This window comes from Andrographis paniculata, unplaced genomic scaffold (assembly GCF_009805555.1).
Source record: "Andrographis paniculata isolate CXL003 unplaced genomic scaffold, ASM980555v1 Contig69END, whole genome shotgun sequence".
Taxonomy (NCBI): Eukaryota; Viridiplantae; Streptophyta; class Magnoliopsida; order Lamiales; family Acanthaceae; genus Andrographis; species Andrographis paniculata.
Window position 1 is genome coordinate 615,859 of NW_026137605.1, and position 15,273 is coordinate 631,131.

The 15,273-nt window shown below is 29.4% G+C and overlaps 1 protein-coding gene across 4 annotated transcripts; it reads right to left on the minus strand.

The window, feature by feature from the left end:
- Nucleotides 1-5,548: 5,548 nt before the first annotated feature.
- Nucleotides 5,549-13,102, minus strand: LOC127263645 (uncharacterized). 4 transcript variants are annotated; one of them, XM_051292763.1, is made up of 4 exons: nucleotides 12,728-13,102; nucleotides 10,782-11,108; nucleotides 9,996-10,092; nucleotides 5,549-6,906 (listed from the first exon to the last, which is right to left on the minus strand). In XM_051292763.1, the coding sequence occupies exon 4, from the start codon at nucleotides 6,873-6,875 to the stop codon at nucleotides 5,802-5,804; it is 1,074 nt and encodes a 357-aa protein (XP_051148720.1). In that variant the 5' UTR covers nucleotides 6,876-6,906; nucleotides 9,996-10,092; nucleotides 10,782-11,108; nucleotides 12,728-13,102; the 3' UTR covers nucleotides 5,549-5,801. The 4 variants fall into 4 exon arrangements, with proteins under 4 accessions (XP_051148720.1, XP_051148717.1, XP_051148719.1 ...); XM_051292760.1 differs by having other exon boundaries at nucleotides 12,722-13,102; XM_051292762.1 differs by having other exon boundaries at nucleotides 12,690-13,102.
- Between the last annotated feature and the right edge of the window lie 2,171 nt (nucleotides 13,103-15,273).

Below are 15,273 nucleotides of genomic sequence, written 5' to 3' on the forward strand. Positions count from 1 at the left end.
ATATAATTATATTTTTTTTTTAAAAAAAGAACAAATTATATTAAATAGAAGAAAATAAAAAATATGAATAAATTATGTGGGATTGAGAGAATATATAATTTTGTCTCATAAAATGTTAAAATAATAATTATTATTATTTGAAAAATATTTCTCAGTTACATCAAAAACTCATAATTTTTTTTAAAATAATTTTTTGTTTGGTTATGTTTGAAGTTAATTTGAAATTAAATATTAATTTAAAATTTTATTCAAATAATATTTTAAAGTAATACTTAAAAATATATATATATTTTTATTAAAAAAAACATGGGGTTTGAATAGTGAAGATTCGAATTTGAAATAAAAAGTAAACAAACTGGAAAGTGTCAAAATTATATAAGGTACAATATAATATTACTCTTACAGCACAATTATTTTCTTATATTATAAAAATATTACATTAATATATGAATATTTATAATATATTTTAGTATCTCATATAATATATATATATATATAATTATGTAAGGTAAATTATAATACTATATCCAATCCGGCTCTAACGGTTTCATTTACTTTCTGTGCGTTGATATTTCAATATTAATTATTATATCAAAACGTAGAATAAATTAAGAAAAATTAAAAAAATATTTCTCTTAGTGTCTTATAATATTGATAGAATGATATTTGTAAAAAAATTATACAAATATAAAAATATTTTTAATATTAAATACAATATCGCAAAAAGATAAATATGAGACGGATGGAAGAAGTATTACTTTTATAACACAATTATTTTCTGATATTATAAAAATATTACATTCCATATATGTATAGTTTTAGTATTTTTAGAGTATATCATATAATATATGTATAATACAAAGAATATTTCAATATGTATTTTATATTATTTTAATATACTATACAATAGTTGTTTATAGTGCATCAATTTATATATCTAAGTAAATTTTGTATTATATATTCCCTCTATTCTAATACAATAGTCTTATTTACTATTTTTGTCTTGTTTCAAAACAATAGTCTTATTTCTATAAATAACTATATCACTATAAAACTACCCCTACTTTTTCATTTTTTTTACACAATTGCCACTATTTTTTACGGTAATACACTCACAAGAGTAAAAAAATCTTTTATTTATATTTTTTATCCACTACCAATATAATATCAGTATTCCTGAAATCTCGTGCTCATTCCAATTAACACTATATTTATGGGAAGCATGAAGTATTATTTTCATCATATAAAATTGTTTTTATTTTTATTTTTTTTAAAATATATATATATATATATATACAAATGAAACGAGTGCATTTTTACATGACAAATGTAGTATAAAATTTATTAGGAAAAGAATTATAGATAATAAATATATTTTTTATGTATAAAATTATATTTTATTCACAGTAAAACATAATAAGAACAATAATAATAATAAGATTCAAACAAAACTTCACAAAAATAAATAAATAAATAAATAAATCCACTATTTTTATCATATTAGGAAAACACGTGTTCTAATTATTTGACAATTTATTCTATATATTATATTTTCATTTTATTTTATATAAAAGTACATTATTAATTCTCACCATTTCTATTTATATCAATATTCAAACTAAAATTAAAATTAAAAACAAACACAAAACCCACCAAATCCGTTTTACCGTGATTTTAAATTAAAATTAATATTTCACAGTCTCATAATTAGATATCTATTTGCTTTTTTCCCGTAAATTTAGAAATATTAGTATTACATTGAGATATAATATGAATAAAGTTGAAATGACTAAAATAACTTTATTAGTATATATAATATAAAAGTAATGGCATTTGTGTAATATATTGTAAGTTGTAAGGGTATTTGTAATATTATATGGATAATACATTTACAAAAAAAAAAAAAATGGATACTCTGTTGTGAGACGGATTAAAATGAAAAATAGATACTTTGTTATGAGCCGGAATGAATATTATTTACTTTGCACTATTTTTCATAAAAATATATTATTCTTTTTTACAAAATATCACATCAAAATATATTTAAATAAAAATTTAGATCAATATTTATTTTAAATCAATTTCACACGACAACCTAATACACTTTTGGACTTGGGTTTAAATTTTTAATTAGTAATAATTTAAATTAACATAATTATTTTATATTGTGTAATATAAATAAGTATTTAAGATTATGAATTTTTGTTGATATGATAATTTGAATATAAAATTAATCTTTTATATAGTATAAAAACTAAAAAAAATATTATTTTGATTTTATTTTTAATTTAAAAAATTTAAAAAGCAATAAAATTGATTTTTTAAAAAAAAAAACACAAGAATGCCTTATATTTTTATTTTGCTTTATTCATATTATCATAAAAATAATTATTAAGTACGACATTCGTCCGTTTATAAGGATCTCATTTATTTTTTTGCGTGTTGATTTTTAAATATAAATTATTATATCAAAATATTATACAAAATTAAGAAAAAATTGAAAAAATATTTCTATTAATATCTTATAATATTAATAAGAATATTTGTACAAAAAATTATATAAATATAAATATTTTTTAATATTTTTATAATAATGTAAAAGATAAATATGAAGCGGACGAAATAAATATAATATTGTATATAAACTTAAAAAAAAAAAAAAAAAAGGTTATCAGTTTTTTATATTCTTATGAATATGTGTCACAATAATGTATATTAATAGTAAGTGACAGCAACAGCAGCAGCAGATACAATTCAAGAATATTCTTATACTCTGCAGGTAATGATTGAATCATTATCATGACTGAAGGATTTTAAGTGTATATATATATATTCAGAAAGGGGATCTAGAATAGATAAATAAAACATAAATTTTATTAAAATAATAATATTAATATTACTAAAAATAAATTATTGTTGATAATATGAGAAAAATAATAGTCTATCCGTTCCTTTAAGGAGGACTCTTTTTTTTTTTCTTGTACGTCTACAAAAGATGACTCATTTTTATTTTTGGTAATTTTATTAATTTTAAACATACTTAACAAATATAAATTAATTTAATTAAATTTTTAATATCTTATATATATGACCCACTCAAAGCTTCTTTATTTCTATCTATCTCCTCAATTAATATAATTTTTTATTTATTTTTAAAACTCCTCATTTTTAATAAAACTGTGGTAATAATAAATAAAATAAAAATATTTTATTTATTTATTTGTATTATATAAATTTTTATTATCTACAAAATGATATTCATATTACATATATTTTTTCGACATATAATCTTAAAAAATTTTAAAATACCAATAATATTGTTTATATAAAAAATAATAAACTAATATCATAACTTATTAATAACTCAGTAATTTACACTACCTAAAAAATCGTGTCTCTAAGAAAAAGGTTCATCCCCAAGGACGGAGGGAGTACTCCATATGATATTTCTTCTGTTTCACTTAATTTATCTATTTCTTTTATTTTTGTTTGTTGTTCATTTTTTGAAAAAAAAATTATCCCTTAACAATCTATTTATTTTTTCATTTTGATTCATCTCATAACAAAATACCAATTTTTGTTTAGTAATTGTACTATTTTTATAAAGCGCAAAGTCCAAACGGTAAAAACTTTGAATTTAAAGTTAAAGAAAGTTTATCTTTAAATAAATATAGATACGAGTAAAATAATGAAAAATGGCAATCTAATAGAAATTTTAGGTTTGAATATTAAAGAAATTCGCTCGCATGGTATGTTTCTTTTAAGTCTAAAACTCCAATTTTTTACTATTTAAATTTTATATTTTTTTTAAAAAATAAAATTTTCATCTCACAAAATATTTTACTATAAATTATTTTAATACTTTCTTCATCACTTAACAATCTATCTATTTTTTCAATTTGATTTGTCTCATAATAAAGTATTTATTTCATTTTTTTTTAGTAATTGTACTATCTATCTAACATTACAAATACCCTTTCAATTTACTAATGTTATTATCTTTATATCATACAATATTTAATTTTTTTACTTTTATTTCTATTTTATTCTAGTATAATACTAATATTTCTAAAATTTCGTATAAAAAATAAATAAATATATAGATATAAAATGAAAGAAATATCAAATTTAACCCAAAATTTTTGAAATTCAATCAAAACAAACACTATGGATAAAAATATTACTAATATATATGAGTCTGACTCAAACTGACACAGAGAGGAGAGAGAAGTGAATAGTGAGAAACAAACAAAATCCTCAATTTAATATTTTAAGGGAAAGTTACAAAGACAAAAGAGACACACTACTGACACTTTCACAAACCCCTCACTCGATTCACACCATCATTTTATTTCAATACCAATATTTTATTTGTAAAATCTCCATAATAAAAATCTGGGTAAAAAATAAAAATTAAATAATATTTCTTATCAAGATTAAAGCTTTGAGTGATTTTTTTTTTTTCTTTAAATAAAATTTGATTCAATAATATATATATATAATTGAAAGAGTAAAAAAAACTGAATTTTCTTGTAACTACTTTATTGCATTGAAAATAGTAAAGTGACATATATACACATACATGTGATGTGTGATGCAATTTTTCAATAAAATAAATTAAAATAAAGATATGAAAAAACGCAGACCACATATTTCATCTAGCAATCACTGCCACAAAAAACATTTAAAAAATTAAAAAATAAAAAATAAAAATAGACAATATATGATTTCGAACACATAGGCTATGTGTTTTTTGTTTTGAAATTATGTACAATTTTTAAATTTTAAGGTTTGCTTTATAAATATATCATACGTGTTAAAAATTTAAAATCAATGATATTGTAATGTGTAAACTATTGTTATACATTATTCTAATTGTTTAATTATTGTTAGGTCATGGGTCCAATTTTTACACTTTTAATTTTTAAAATTTTATTAAATTCTTTTAGAATTAAAAATAATAATAATAATAAAACCGGGTAAACCTAAAATGGACAAAAATAATATATTAATAATAAAAAGATACAGATAGGTATGTGTGTGTATTTATAGTAAAAAGTAGGTAAGATAGTAGTAATAAATAAGAAGAGCAACAATATTATTGAATACAAATAACAACGCAATAATAAGAAGGAGAGGGGAAAGTTGGAAGGTGGCCACTGTACATGTGTATCAATATAAATGCCACAGCAACAAAATAGATTAGTATTTAAAATAATAATAATAATAATAATAATAAATAAATTAAACATTAATTTATTTAAATACATATTCTCTTTCCATGGGTAAAAATAAACAATTTTATCCATCTAAAAGTTTACTACATATATTTTAACGAATACAATACTCTTTCCGTCTAAGATATAGTGTAACTGACATAATATTTAGATAAATAGTATTTAAATAAAATAATTTGAAAATTATTGCGTGATGTTTGTGACTGTGTTTCTCTAATAATAATATGCATATGCAACTTTCACATACCTCCACTTGAGAGGCATATTGGAAATTTCAATCGGTAATGTTGCGACATGTACAAGGAAAGAAGAGACCAAATCACATATGCATATTCAGTCCATTTGCTTCTTCCAATTATGGAATTAAACAGGCAAATTTGAGAATTAATTGTGATTCAGAATTGAAGATGATGAACAGCATTTACACACAATTCACACCTCCTCTGAACACTCATTCACTAAACTCTCCCAACACATCATTCATTCATTCATTCAAATTTACCAACAACAACAGCAAAATACTACAAAACACAGCTTAGATGGATAGATAGATGGATGGATGGATCAATAATAGAAGGGCTGGGGCTGGGGCTGGTGGGGGCAGATGTGGGGGGGGCATCCACAGGGGGGCAGGATCCGGCCGTTCCTCGGGACGAACCGCCGCATCCAGACGTGCTTCCCGTTGATCGTGAACTTCGCCTTGCTCTGCCCGTTCAGGATCGACTGGATGAATCCCGGGTGCAGAAACACGATCCGCGCGTACAGCGGCTGCTCCTCCCCCCGCACCTCCTGCATGTGCAGCGAGTCGATGCACTCCCCCAGCAACGTCGTGAAGAAGTGCCTCACCTCCCCTTCCGTCACCGGGTACCCCTTCGAGAACGTCGCAAACATCGTCCGCGAGTACTCCGACGGCGGCTCGTTCCCGTAACCCCTGGCGGGGTTGGGGTTGGGGTTCGGGGCGCGGACAGTCACCGTCGTCGGTCGGGCCGTTGTCTGGACCGAGTTGAGGGCGGGGGCCCGGACCATCGGACTCCCCTGAATGCTCAGCCCTGCAAAGTTTAGACTCAACGGATCGACATAAGCGGCGGCGGGGGGGGCAGGGGCGGGTGCTCTCGGCTGGTAAGCCGGGGCGTGCGACGACAACCCACTTTGGTTCCTCCTCGCGGGCTGCGACGAGCTTGCAGCGGCGAAACCGCCACTGCGAGCAAAGTCCATTATGTCAGATAAAACAGGAATGTAAATATCATTCAACAGCTTCTGCATTTCCTTGACGATAATGTTCTGATGCGTGTGAAAGAACTGGTGAGTTATGCTCCGGTCCAAAAGGGCGCTTATCTGGCCGAACGTCCGGTTGTTCGACCCAGAAGGGGGCTGGGTGTGGGAGGGGCTGCTAATATAGTCGAGGCACGTCACGGCCTCGTCGGCGAGCAGGTTGATTAGGGCAGGAGTCATGGCCAAGATCTTGCTTATGACATTGCAAATGCCTAAGCGCTCCAACCAGAGCCACAGCCCCATGATCTGCAGGGACTCCAGAGGATTACGGCAGAGCTCACTTACTAGGATCGTGTAAAGTTCGCGGTCGAGTCCGTAGAACATCTTCAGTTCCTCAGTAGTTGCCTTTTCCACAAATCCGTCCATGATGATTAGCACACCTCAGAAACTTCAAATCCTGATTAAAAATAGAAAATAGAAAATAGAAAATAGAAAAACAGAAAAAAGAAAATCAAGGTTTTTCATATAGCAGCAGAGCAGATAAAAACAAAAACAGGTAAAACAAAGTGGAATCCCAATAAAATGAAAGCAAAAGAAACCAGTGAAGCTGTAAACACAGATTTTGCAATCTCAGTCCATTTTTTCCAACAGATGCTGAAAGACCCAAACTCCATAGCAGAAAATAAGGGGAAAAGGAAAAGGGGGTGGGGGTGGGGGTGAGATTAGTAAAAGAAAATCAAAAGAGCCGATGGCCAAATTATCTACTCATGGTGAAATTTGGATCTCACCCTAAACATCACAAACATCACAAATGAAGCTGCAAAAATCAACTGCAAGTAATTCATGGATGCTAAAAAGGAAAAAAAAAAATCCCCCATCAAGAGGTACTGCAGAAAATCTCACAGATCAATTAAATCTAAAGAACACTACAGAAATGAAGAAAGAGGGCTCCAAAACTCAGAAAATCTGTAGGCTTACTATCAAAAAGCCTTGCTTGTAGAGAGAATCTTTCGTTTTGTGAAAGAACTCTAAACTCCTACGCCAGATTTATATAACCGAAGGACTGGTGTGAGAGAGAAAGGTAGGGGCAAAATGATGAAGGTGCGCAGCAGTTTTTTTTAACAAAAACAATTAATTAATATGATGAGTTGGAAGCATCTCACAGAAATTATCTTTAGTAGGTAGAAATAAATGTTACAGCCCCAGGGATTATGGTAATCTGGCTTGGCAACATTCAAGACTTTTGAATTTCCAGTCAATAAATCAGAGAAAATTGTACACACGTCAACAGGAGGTGGTGGCGAAGAAAACAAGAACTCTATATTACAAAATTTTCAATTTTCTTTTTAATTTCAGAATATAAGAAATATTGCAGAAATAATAAAATATTATAATGGTTGTGCCCATACCTTCAGTCAGATAGGGGTGAGAACAAAAAAAAAAAAATTACTCAAATTATAGTGAAATTTCCGAAATTCTATTGATTTATGTTATATAATGCAATATATCTAAGAGATTACTAATAAATTATAGCATATGCTCTACAAAATCTAGCATACCATGAGAATTAGCATCAAAGATTTTGAGTTTGTAACATAAAACATTGAGATATTATTTAACTTGATAACGGTAACATTGCTCGGTCATTAATATCTCATTACTTTATCTAGAATCCATTACCCGGTATAAAAGTTAACAAGAAAACAAAATAAAGCAGATTAACTTCAGTAAGAGCAATACCACAAAGCATTTAATTACCCGAGCTTACTTTAATTTCTTTAAACTAATTGGAGTAGTTTGTCAAACTTTAAATTAAATATCACTGGAAAAGCTAAGACATACCTTGAGCATTTATCATAATTCGCTAACATTTTTTGTTTAAATACCTTGTCTTAGAACACTACCTATAATACCATTGAGTTAATAATCGACACGCTGTATCAACTTATCAATTCTATTTATCCTCATTCCACGTTCTCTAACAGAATATTCTGCCCAGGTAAATATGTTTGAGACAAACTATTTATATCACATAACCTTTACATTAGATATCTACACATGATCCTTTTAAAGATAAGAGAAAATGATGACTCTGTTCAACATGTATTTTTGAGCTAATAACTTGGTCGAATTAGATTTTAAAATTTAACATATAGTCCTTTATATACATTCATTGAATTATGACATGTCGTCTACCTAGATATGGTCAACCAAACTTTTTTCATATCGGATTTGTTGAGGCTCTTTTATAATCAAAAGTAGCCGGTAATCCTGTTGAGATTTTATTAATTCACAGACGTCACAAGTATGATTTGTTCTTTTGTTGTATCAGTTAAGAGAATGTTGCTTAAATCAGTACATACATGATAAATGTCAAGCAGCTACTCCGTACAGAACTCAAAATTTATCGCAACGTAACGACAAAGGATATTTTTCAAACAAATTGAGTAATCACATTATTTGGTGTATCTACAACTTTTCAGGTTAAATCCACACGCATGTACCATTCACGTAATAGATTCGCTATGACAGAGGATGTCGGTAGAAATATTGGGAAAATCAGAAAGGACTCTAAAAGTTCTCTCAACCTAACAAGAAGACAGCCGCATATTGACTGGTCACATTATTCGGTATATCTACAACTTTTAGTTTAAATCCAAATGTAGACATTGACGTAATAAAATTCTCCGTGACAGAGGTTGCCGGTACAATTATTGGGGAAAAATCAGAAAGCACTCAAAAGTCGTAGCAACCTAACGACAAAACAGTTTCACTATTGTCTGTCATGACGTAAATAGATCCATCATGACAGAGGCTGTCGATACAATTATTGGGAGAAAACAGAAAGGAAAGTTTTCACGACCCAACGGAAAAACAGTTGCATGATTTTTAAAATATTGACTGGTCCATTTTCCATAAATCTACAACTTTTCAGTTTAAATCCACTTGCACACCATTGGCTTAATAAGATTTGCAATGACAGAGTCAGGTTGCCGGGTTCAGTATGTAACCAATCTAAATTGATGTATTCAGTGTACACACGAAAAAACATACTGCACTTTTTATTTTCAACTCAGGAAAAGGAATCAGCCGTTATAACTGATACGCAGCCAAGAATCAAGCTACGTTAGGACATATAAAATTTAATAAGAAAATGATGCGCTTCTTCTGTACAACTTACGTACCACTCAAGCACTGGTGCACAAACTTATTTTCATGTTTTTGCTAAATCCAAAAGCATGCAAGTTCAAAATGAAGCAACGGAAGTGCAGACTTAATGTTCGAAATATTACAAACTTAGTTAAAATGAACTCAAAAGGAAGTGCAACCAGAATGTTCAAAATGAAAGTATGGGTATCACATTGCATTTAATACTAAATTACTAATCAGAACAAATCACTAAAGGTGTAAATAGAAACACACTCTCATGGCATTTAAAATCATGAAAGAACACTAATGCAACAAAGATGTCAAAAATATGACGCTTCATAATTAATCAATGTCACAGAATTGAATCCTTGTAATAAGCTAGGTTGTGCAGCATACCTTAAGGAGCAATATAAGATAGTGAAATGACAGCTTCATCATACACCCTTCCATATCTTCAAGGAGTTAAGCAGTCACCAGCACTCCCAACCAAGGGCTAGCCAATTTAAGTACAAACCAGCAATTCAGGCAGGTCACATGCCAAAATCAAATGACAAAATAATCAGAGTAATCCTTCATATTAATCACAAGGAATGGTAGAGGTAAATAGAAATTCTGCATAAGGAGTTTTTCTATGGGTAAAGACAAATACTAGCTGTTAAAGCAGAGTAAAATTGATAAGTTCATCCCATGAAGAAAAGCCAAAAGATAAAAGTCCAGTGGCAGCTTAAAGAAATTCTTTCCCCTAGTCTAGCATATTCACCTGTTTAAAAACTTCTTGGAGAATCAAAACAGCAGCGAGGAAAAATACAGGGCGTTTCAGAGTACAAGCATATTCAATCCAGCATATAACAGAGCAAAGACCAAGTATTTTTAGCCGTTACCCTGGAAATGCCCGAGTTCATCCGGTTCCATATATTCATTGGGGTAGGACGGGATGACAAACAAGAAAAGTAGCACACATGCCTCCATATATATGAACATTGATCACAAAAAAGATTTATCAGGCGACACCAAAAACCAGGGCAAGATCTATGTTCTTTGTTTTTTCTTTTTTTCTTTTTTTTTTTTTTATGTTTCAACCAACCCAATTGCTTCAAGGTTCAAGTGTGACAGCACTGTAGAATTGGACAGAAAGACAACAACTAAGAAAACTATCAGCATAGGATAAAGTTGGAAGCTCACAGTGCATGGATCATCGCGCAAGTGGCGAAAAGGAGGAAAGCTGCATCTGCAACTATGAGAATGAAATAGAGGTAGAAATGTTGTGGGTAACTGAGTATGCCATGAGACAGGGCATACTTCAAGTCTTTGTACGCCCTTCTGAAATGCCACCATTATAGCTTCTCGACATATTGGGATTCTAGTCTTATATAAGCCAGAAAGTTGTTGCATTTTCTAGTGTATTCATTTCCTGGTATAGTGATTTCTTTAATGGAAGAGCATGATGCTGCATCAGGTAGACTGGTAAAGGATTTTGATTTACCACAGTAATACGTCGATATGATTTTCCTGAAACAAAATGAATGTCAACTTGCATGCCACAACTATATACAAGAAGTAATGATTTGTTAACCACAATAATGTCAGCTTGATGAATTATAGGAAACCTATGCATATTAGATGTTGAATAACTTAATACTAGGGTGGAACACAACATTAAATATGGAATATGAATATTTTTAAGCTTAGATGAAAGGAACACCAGAAATATACATGGAAATTTACAGCATAAAAAAAATTGGAAACATGAAAAATCACAAGAATCGTGTTTCGAGGAACATAAACACACACACACACCTTCCCAACAAGATATACATACCGAAAAATCATTTAGAACATATATTTTATTAAATAAACAGCATAGAAGCAATATTTAACTAGAGGACCAGAGATTGGTGGTCATTGGATTGATAGACAAAGTTTTCGCCAATACTTCCCAGAAGTCGAGTGATTGGATTAGTTTCTGGTTGTTACTTCTTTTTAGTAACAATACTTTTATTACATACTTGTTAGGTAAAATGAAACAAGAAAAACAGGCAATTTCCAATAAATAAACATAAGAATGCTAAAGGTAGAAAATTTATATCAGTGGAAATTATGCATTACAGTTGGCAAGCATTGAAACTCTTAAATACAACTCAGCAAGAAACTTAAATTATCAGACTTCCTTTAAAAGCGACACTTGGCATCCTCTCAAAGCTCAGATAAGTAAATTAACTAATTAAAACATAATTTTACAAAAGTTATTCCTCGTGCCCATATACATCCTTCACAATGTCAGACAAATTTCAACCATAAAAAGTCCGTGGGCCTTGAGCCATAACTTTAGACAATTCACTGCAGCCCAATCATCTAGTGCTAAAAGATAAAGTTCTAGAATAAAAACTAAAATAGAAATAGTATATAATGACAAGCCCAAGGAAACCCAAACCCATGTAAAGATAATGACAACATTTTGACTTCAATATCCACACACACACACGCGCTTCACCATGCAATTCCTTTAACAAATGCAAAATGCATATGTTAAAAATGTAATTTAATTGCAGCAAGACAGTATTTCATAGTGTAGAATTTCATTTTTAAGCCCATAAGGGACAAATATCACAAATCTAAGCCAACAGAAATCGGATCCTAACACTACCAAAATTCTAGCAATTATGAGGGCATTTCAGTATAAGTTAAATTCTAACATAACACAGCATGAAGCCATGCTCGAAACCTCAAGACACCTACAAACAAACATTTCTATGTTCTACCAAGCAAAGTAGTAAAAACTGAAATATTGTGGAGCGATTCCCCTCATATAACAGCCCTTCGAAGTTCATCCTATTTAGATTTAGTTGCCGTCGCAATACACAGTCAATTCTCCTTCAATATCTCCATTGAACGCTACTCGCTTATCAGGTCAATAGTTTATATCTAGTATCGATGGAAATACAAAGCACTTTTCGTAACCCTAAACCGTCAAAGAATCGCCTCAACCAAAAACTAGTGTCAATTAGTGAAAGAAACCCTACAAACTTCAAAACCCTAGATCGAACTCAATCGTCAAATTAACAAAAAAACAGCAACAAATACCACACATACTTGCAGAAAAAACTTTGTTCAGAGCATCCTACCCTTACATCAGACCTTCTCTACCCTCACTCTCCACCGCCTCCATCCCCGCCGCCGCTGCAGCCACCTCTCTCGTCGATATCCCTCTCGATCGAAAAAAATGGACGAAGAAGGCAATGAACCGCCTTTAACCCCCAAAAACATCTCCAATGGCGCCGGAAAGTCCCAATCGGCGGCGGCAAACTCCGGGCAGTTGCAGATCGAGGAGGACGAGCAAACCATAGCTCCACAGCGGTCACCACCGCTACCAAAGAAACAAACAGCGCCGTCCCAGCTGCGAAGATCCTCTTTCGCTACAAATTTGCGCCCGTGGGACGGGACGGTGAAGATCGAGCGATCAATGGATCTTGAGGAAGATGCTCGATGGAAGATTGAGAAGCGTTGAACTTGTGTTATCTCTGGTAGATTTCTCATATATTAAATGTGGGAAGTGATCAGGTGTTGTGAGGTGCACCGTAACAGATACCATCGGAGCGATCTGAACCGTCGCTTGGCAAGAGGCATTTAGATGATGAGAAAAAGACAAATTTCATATATGGTAACCGAGTCCAAATGGGGATAGGGCTTCTTTTGTTTGGTTTTGATCATTGTTTATTAAAAATTAAATTAAATTATTAAATTAAATGTTTATTTTCAATTTAATATTTTCTACAGGTTTGTCATGTTTTTTCAAAACACAAATTATTTATTTTTATTTTTACATAAATTAAGATATATATATTCACAAATATGCCATACTATTTATGTATTGGTTTTATTTTATTTTTTAAAAAAAATAAATAAATAAATTTATTAATCTATATATTTTTCAAATTAACATTATATTTATAATAGATTAATATAATATTATACTACTATTTATTAAAAATTTATACTTAATTTATATTTGGAGGTAGGAAGTAGTGTTTACTAAACTTTGCACTTAAACAAATATCTAAAAGCATACTGAAAAATATATGTCTGGTAAGAATTGTTTCATTTTTTTTATTTAGGTTCGTCCAAGATAAAGAGTATTATTTTTTATGTTTATAATTGTATTATTTGCTTAAAATAATAAATATTTTTAGAATTTATAATATATTATAGAAATATTATTACTTTTCAGGTAAATTATATAACACACTATTGTATCTCAGTATAAATGCACAAAATACTATGTGTTTTGTTTATTGCATGAACAGTTATGTAAAGTTTGCACGAAATAAAATTGATATTTGGTCTAAATAAATACATAAATTACGCAAATTTTATACAAATAAAAAAAATAAAATATTTTATTTGAATAAAATATACAATAAATAATTGATTAATCCTTCATTTTATAATTGTTGGAGACAAATTGTTATATAATTTTTATAAAAATTATAAAAATAAATTATTAATCAATTATTTATTTATTTATTTTATTCAAAAAAATATTATTTAAGATATTTTACTTTTTTTATTAGGGTGTGTTTGTTTGAAGGGTTTTGGTGGATTTCCACTATTCATCCAATTTTTTCCCCCCAAAAACATCAAATCAAACACCTATTTTTCATTTTTTATATTATACTAAAAATCAATTTTACATTCAAAACATCACATCAAACCCTATTTATATCACATCATACAACTATTCAAATTCAAAATTTTACTATTCAAATCCCAACTCAAAATCCAAACCCCCAAACAAACACACCCTAGTATAAAATTTGCATAATTTTAGATTTTTATTTAGAACCGAACATCATTTGTGGACAAATACAATGTTTCACGAAAGTTTTATATTAACACAAGAGGTTTCACACAATAAATAAAAAACACGATATTTTATACAATTTTTACTAAAACATAAGGGTGTGTTATATAATTTACTCTATTTGTATCTTTTTTACTATAAACTAATATAATATTAATATTACAAATCCGAGTATAAAGTTCTGATGGGACGGATAAAATATATTATTTTTCATATTACATCAAATATTATTTTAATTTTAATTTTAATTTTTAATATTTTATATTTGTAAAACATAAACAAACATTCATTTAAGATTTAGTTGATTTAAATTGTAAAGGAAAATTCACATTCGCCAAGACAATTCATAATCATTAGTGTTTCTTCTTATTATTATTATTTTATAATGTCTTAACCTGCCGTCGCTTTTCGAAAGTGCGGTAAACTTCCAACCAAACTTAATAATATACCCTGCAAACAGGAACGGAACTACAATAGGGTTTGACGTTTTTAATGATTTTTTTAGTGTTAAAAGTATTAGTAATTTTTATGTATCTATTTACAATTTGCTCCCAAATTTTGTCATTATTTTTTATTTGAATTTATTAGTTAAATATTAAATAAATTATAACATTTTGCTTCCGGAATTTAGATGTTAATTTCGTCACTGCCTGCAAACTAAATTTCACAAAATAAACCACACTAGACAAATCATATGTGACAGGATGATCTGAATGCAGCTCATGACCTCACTGTCATATTGTCATTATTGCATCTTTTTGTTATGAGTATTTAGTTTATTACATATATTTTCTTAGATATAACAACAAATTATCA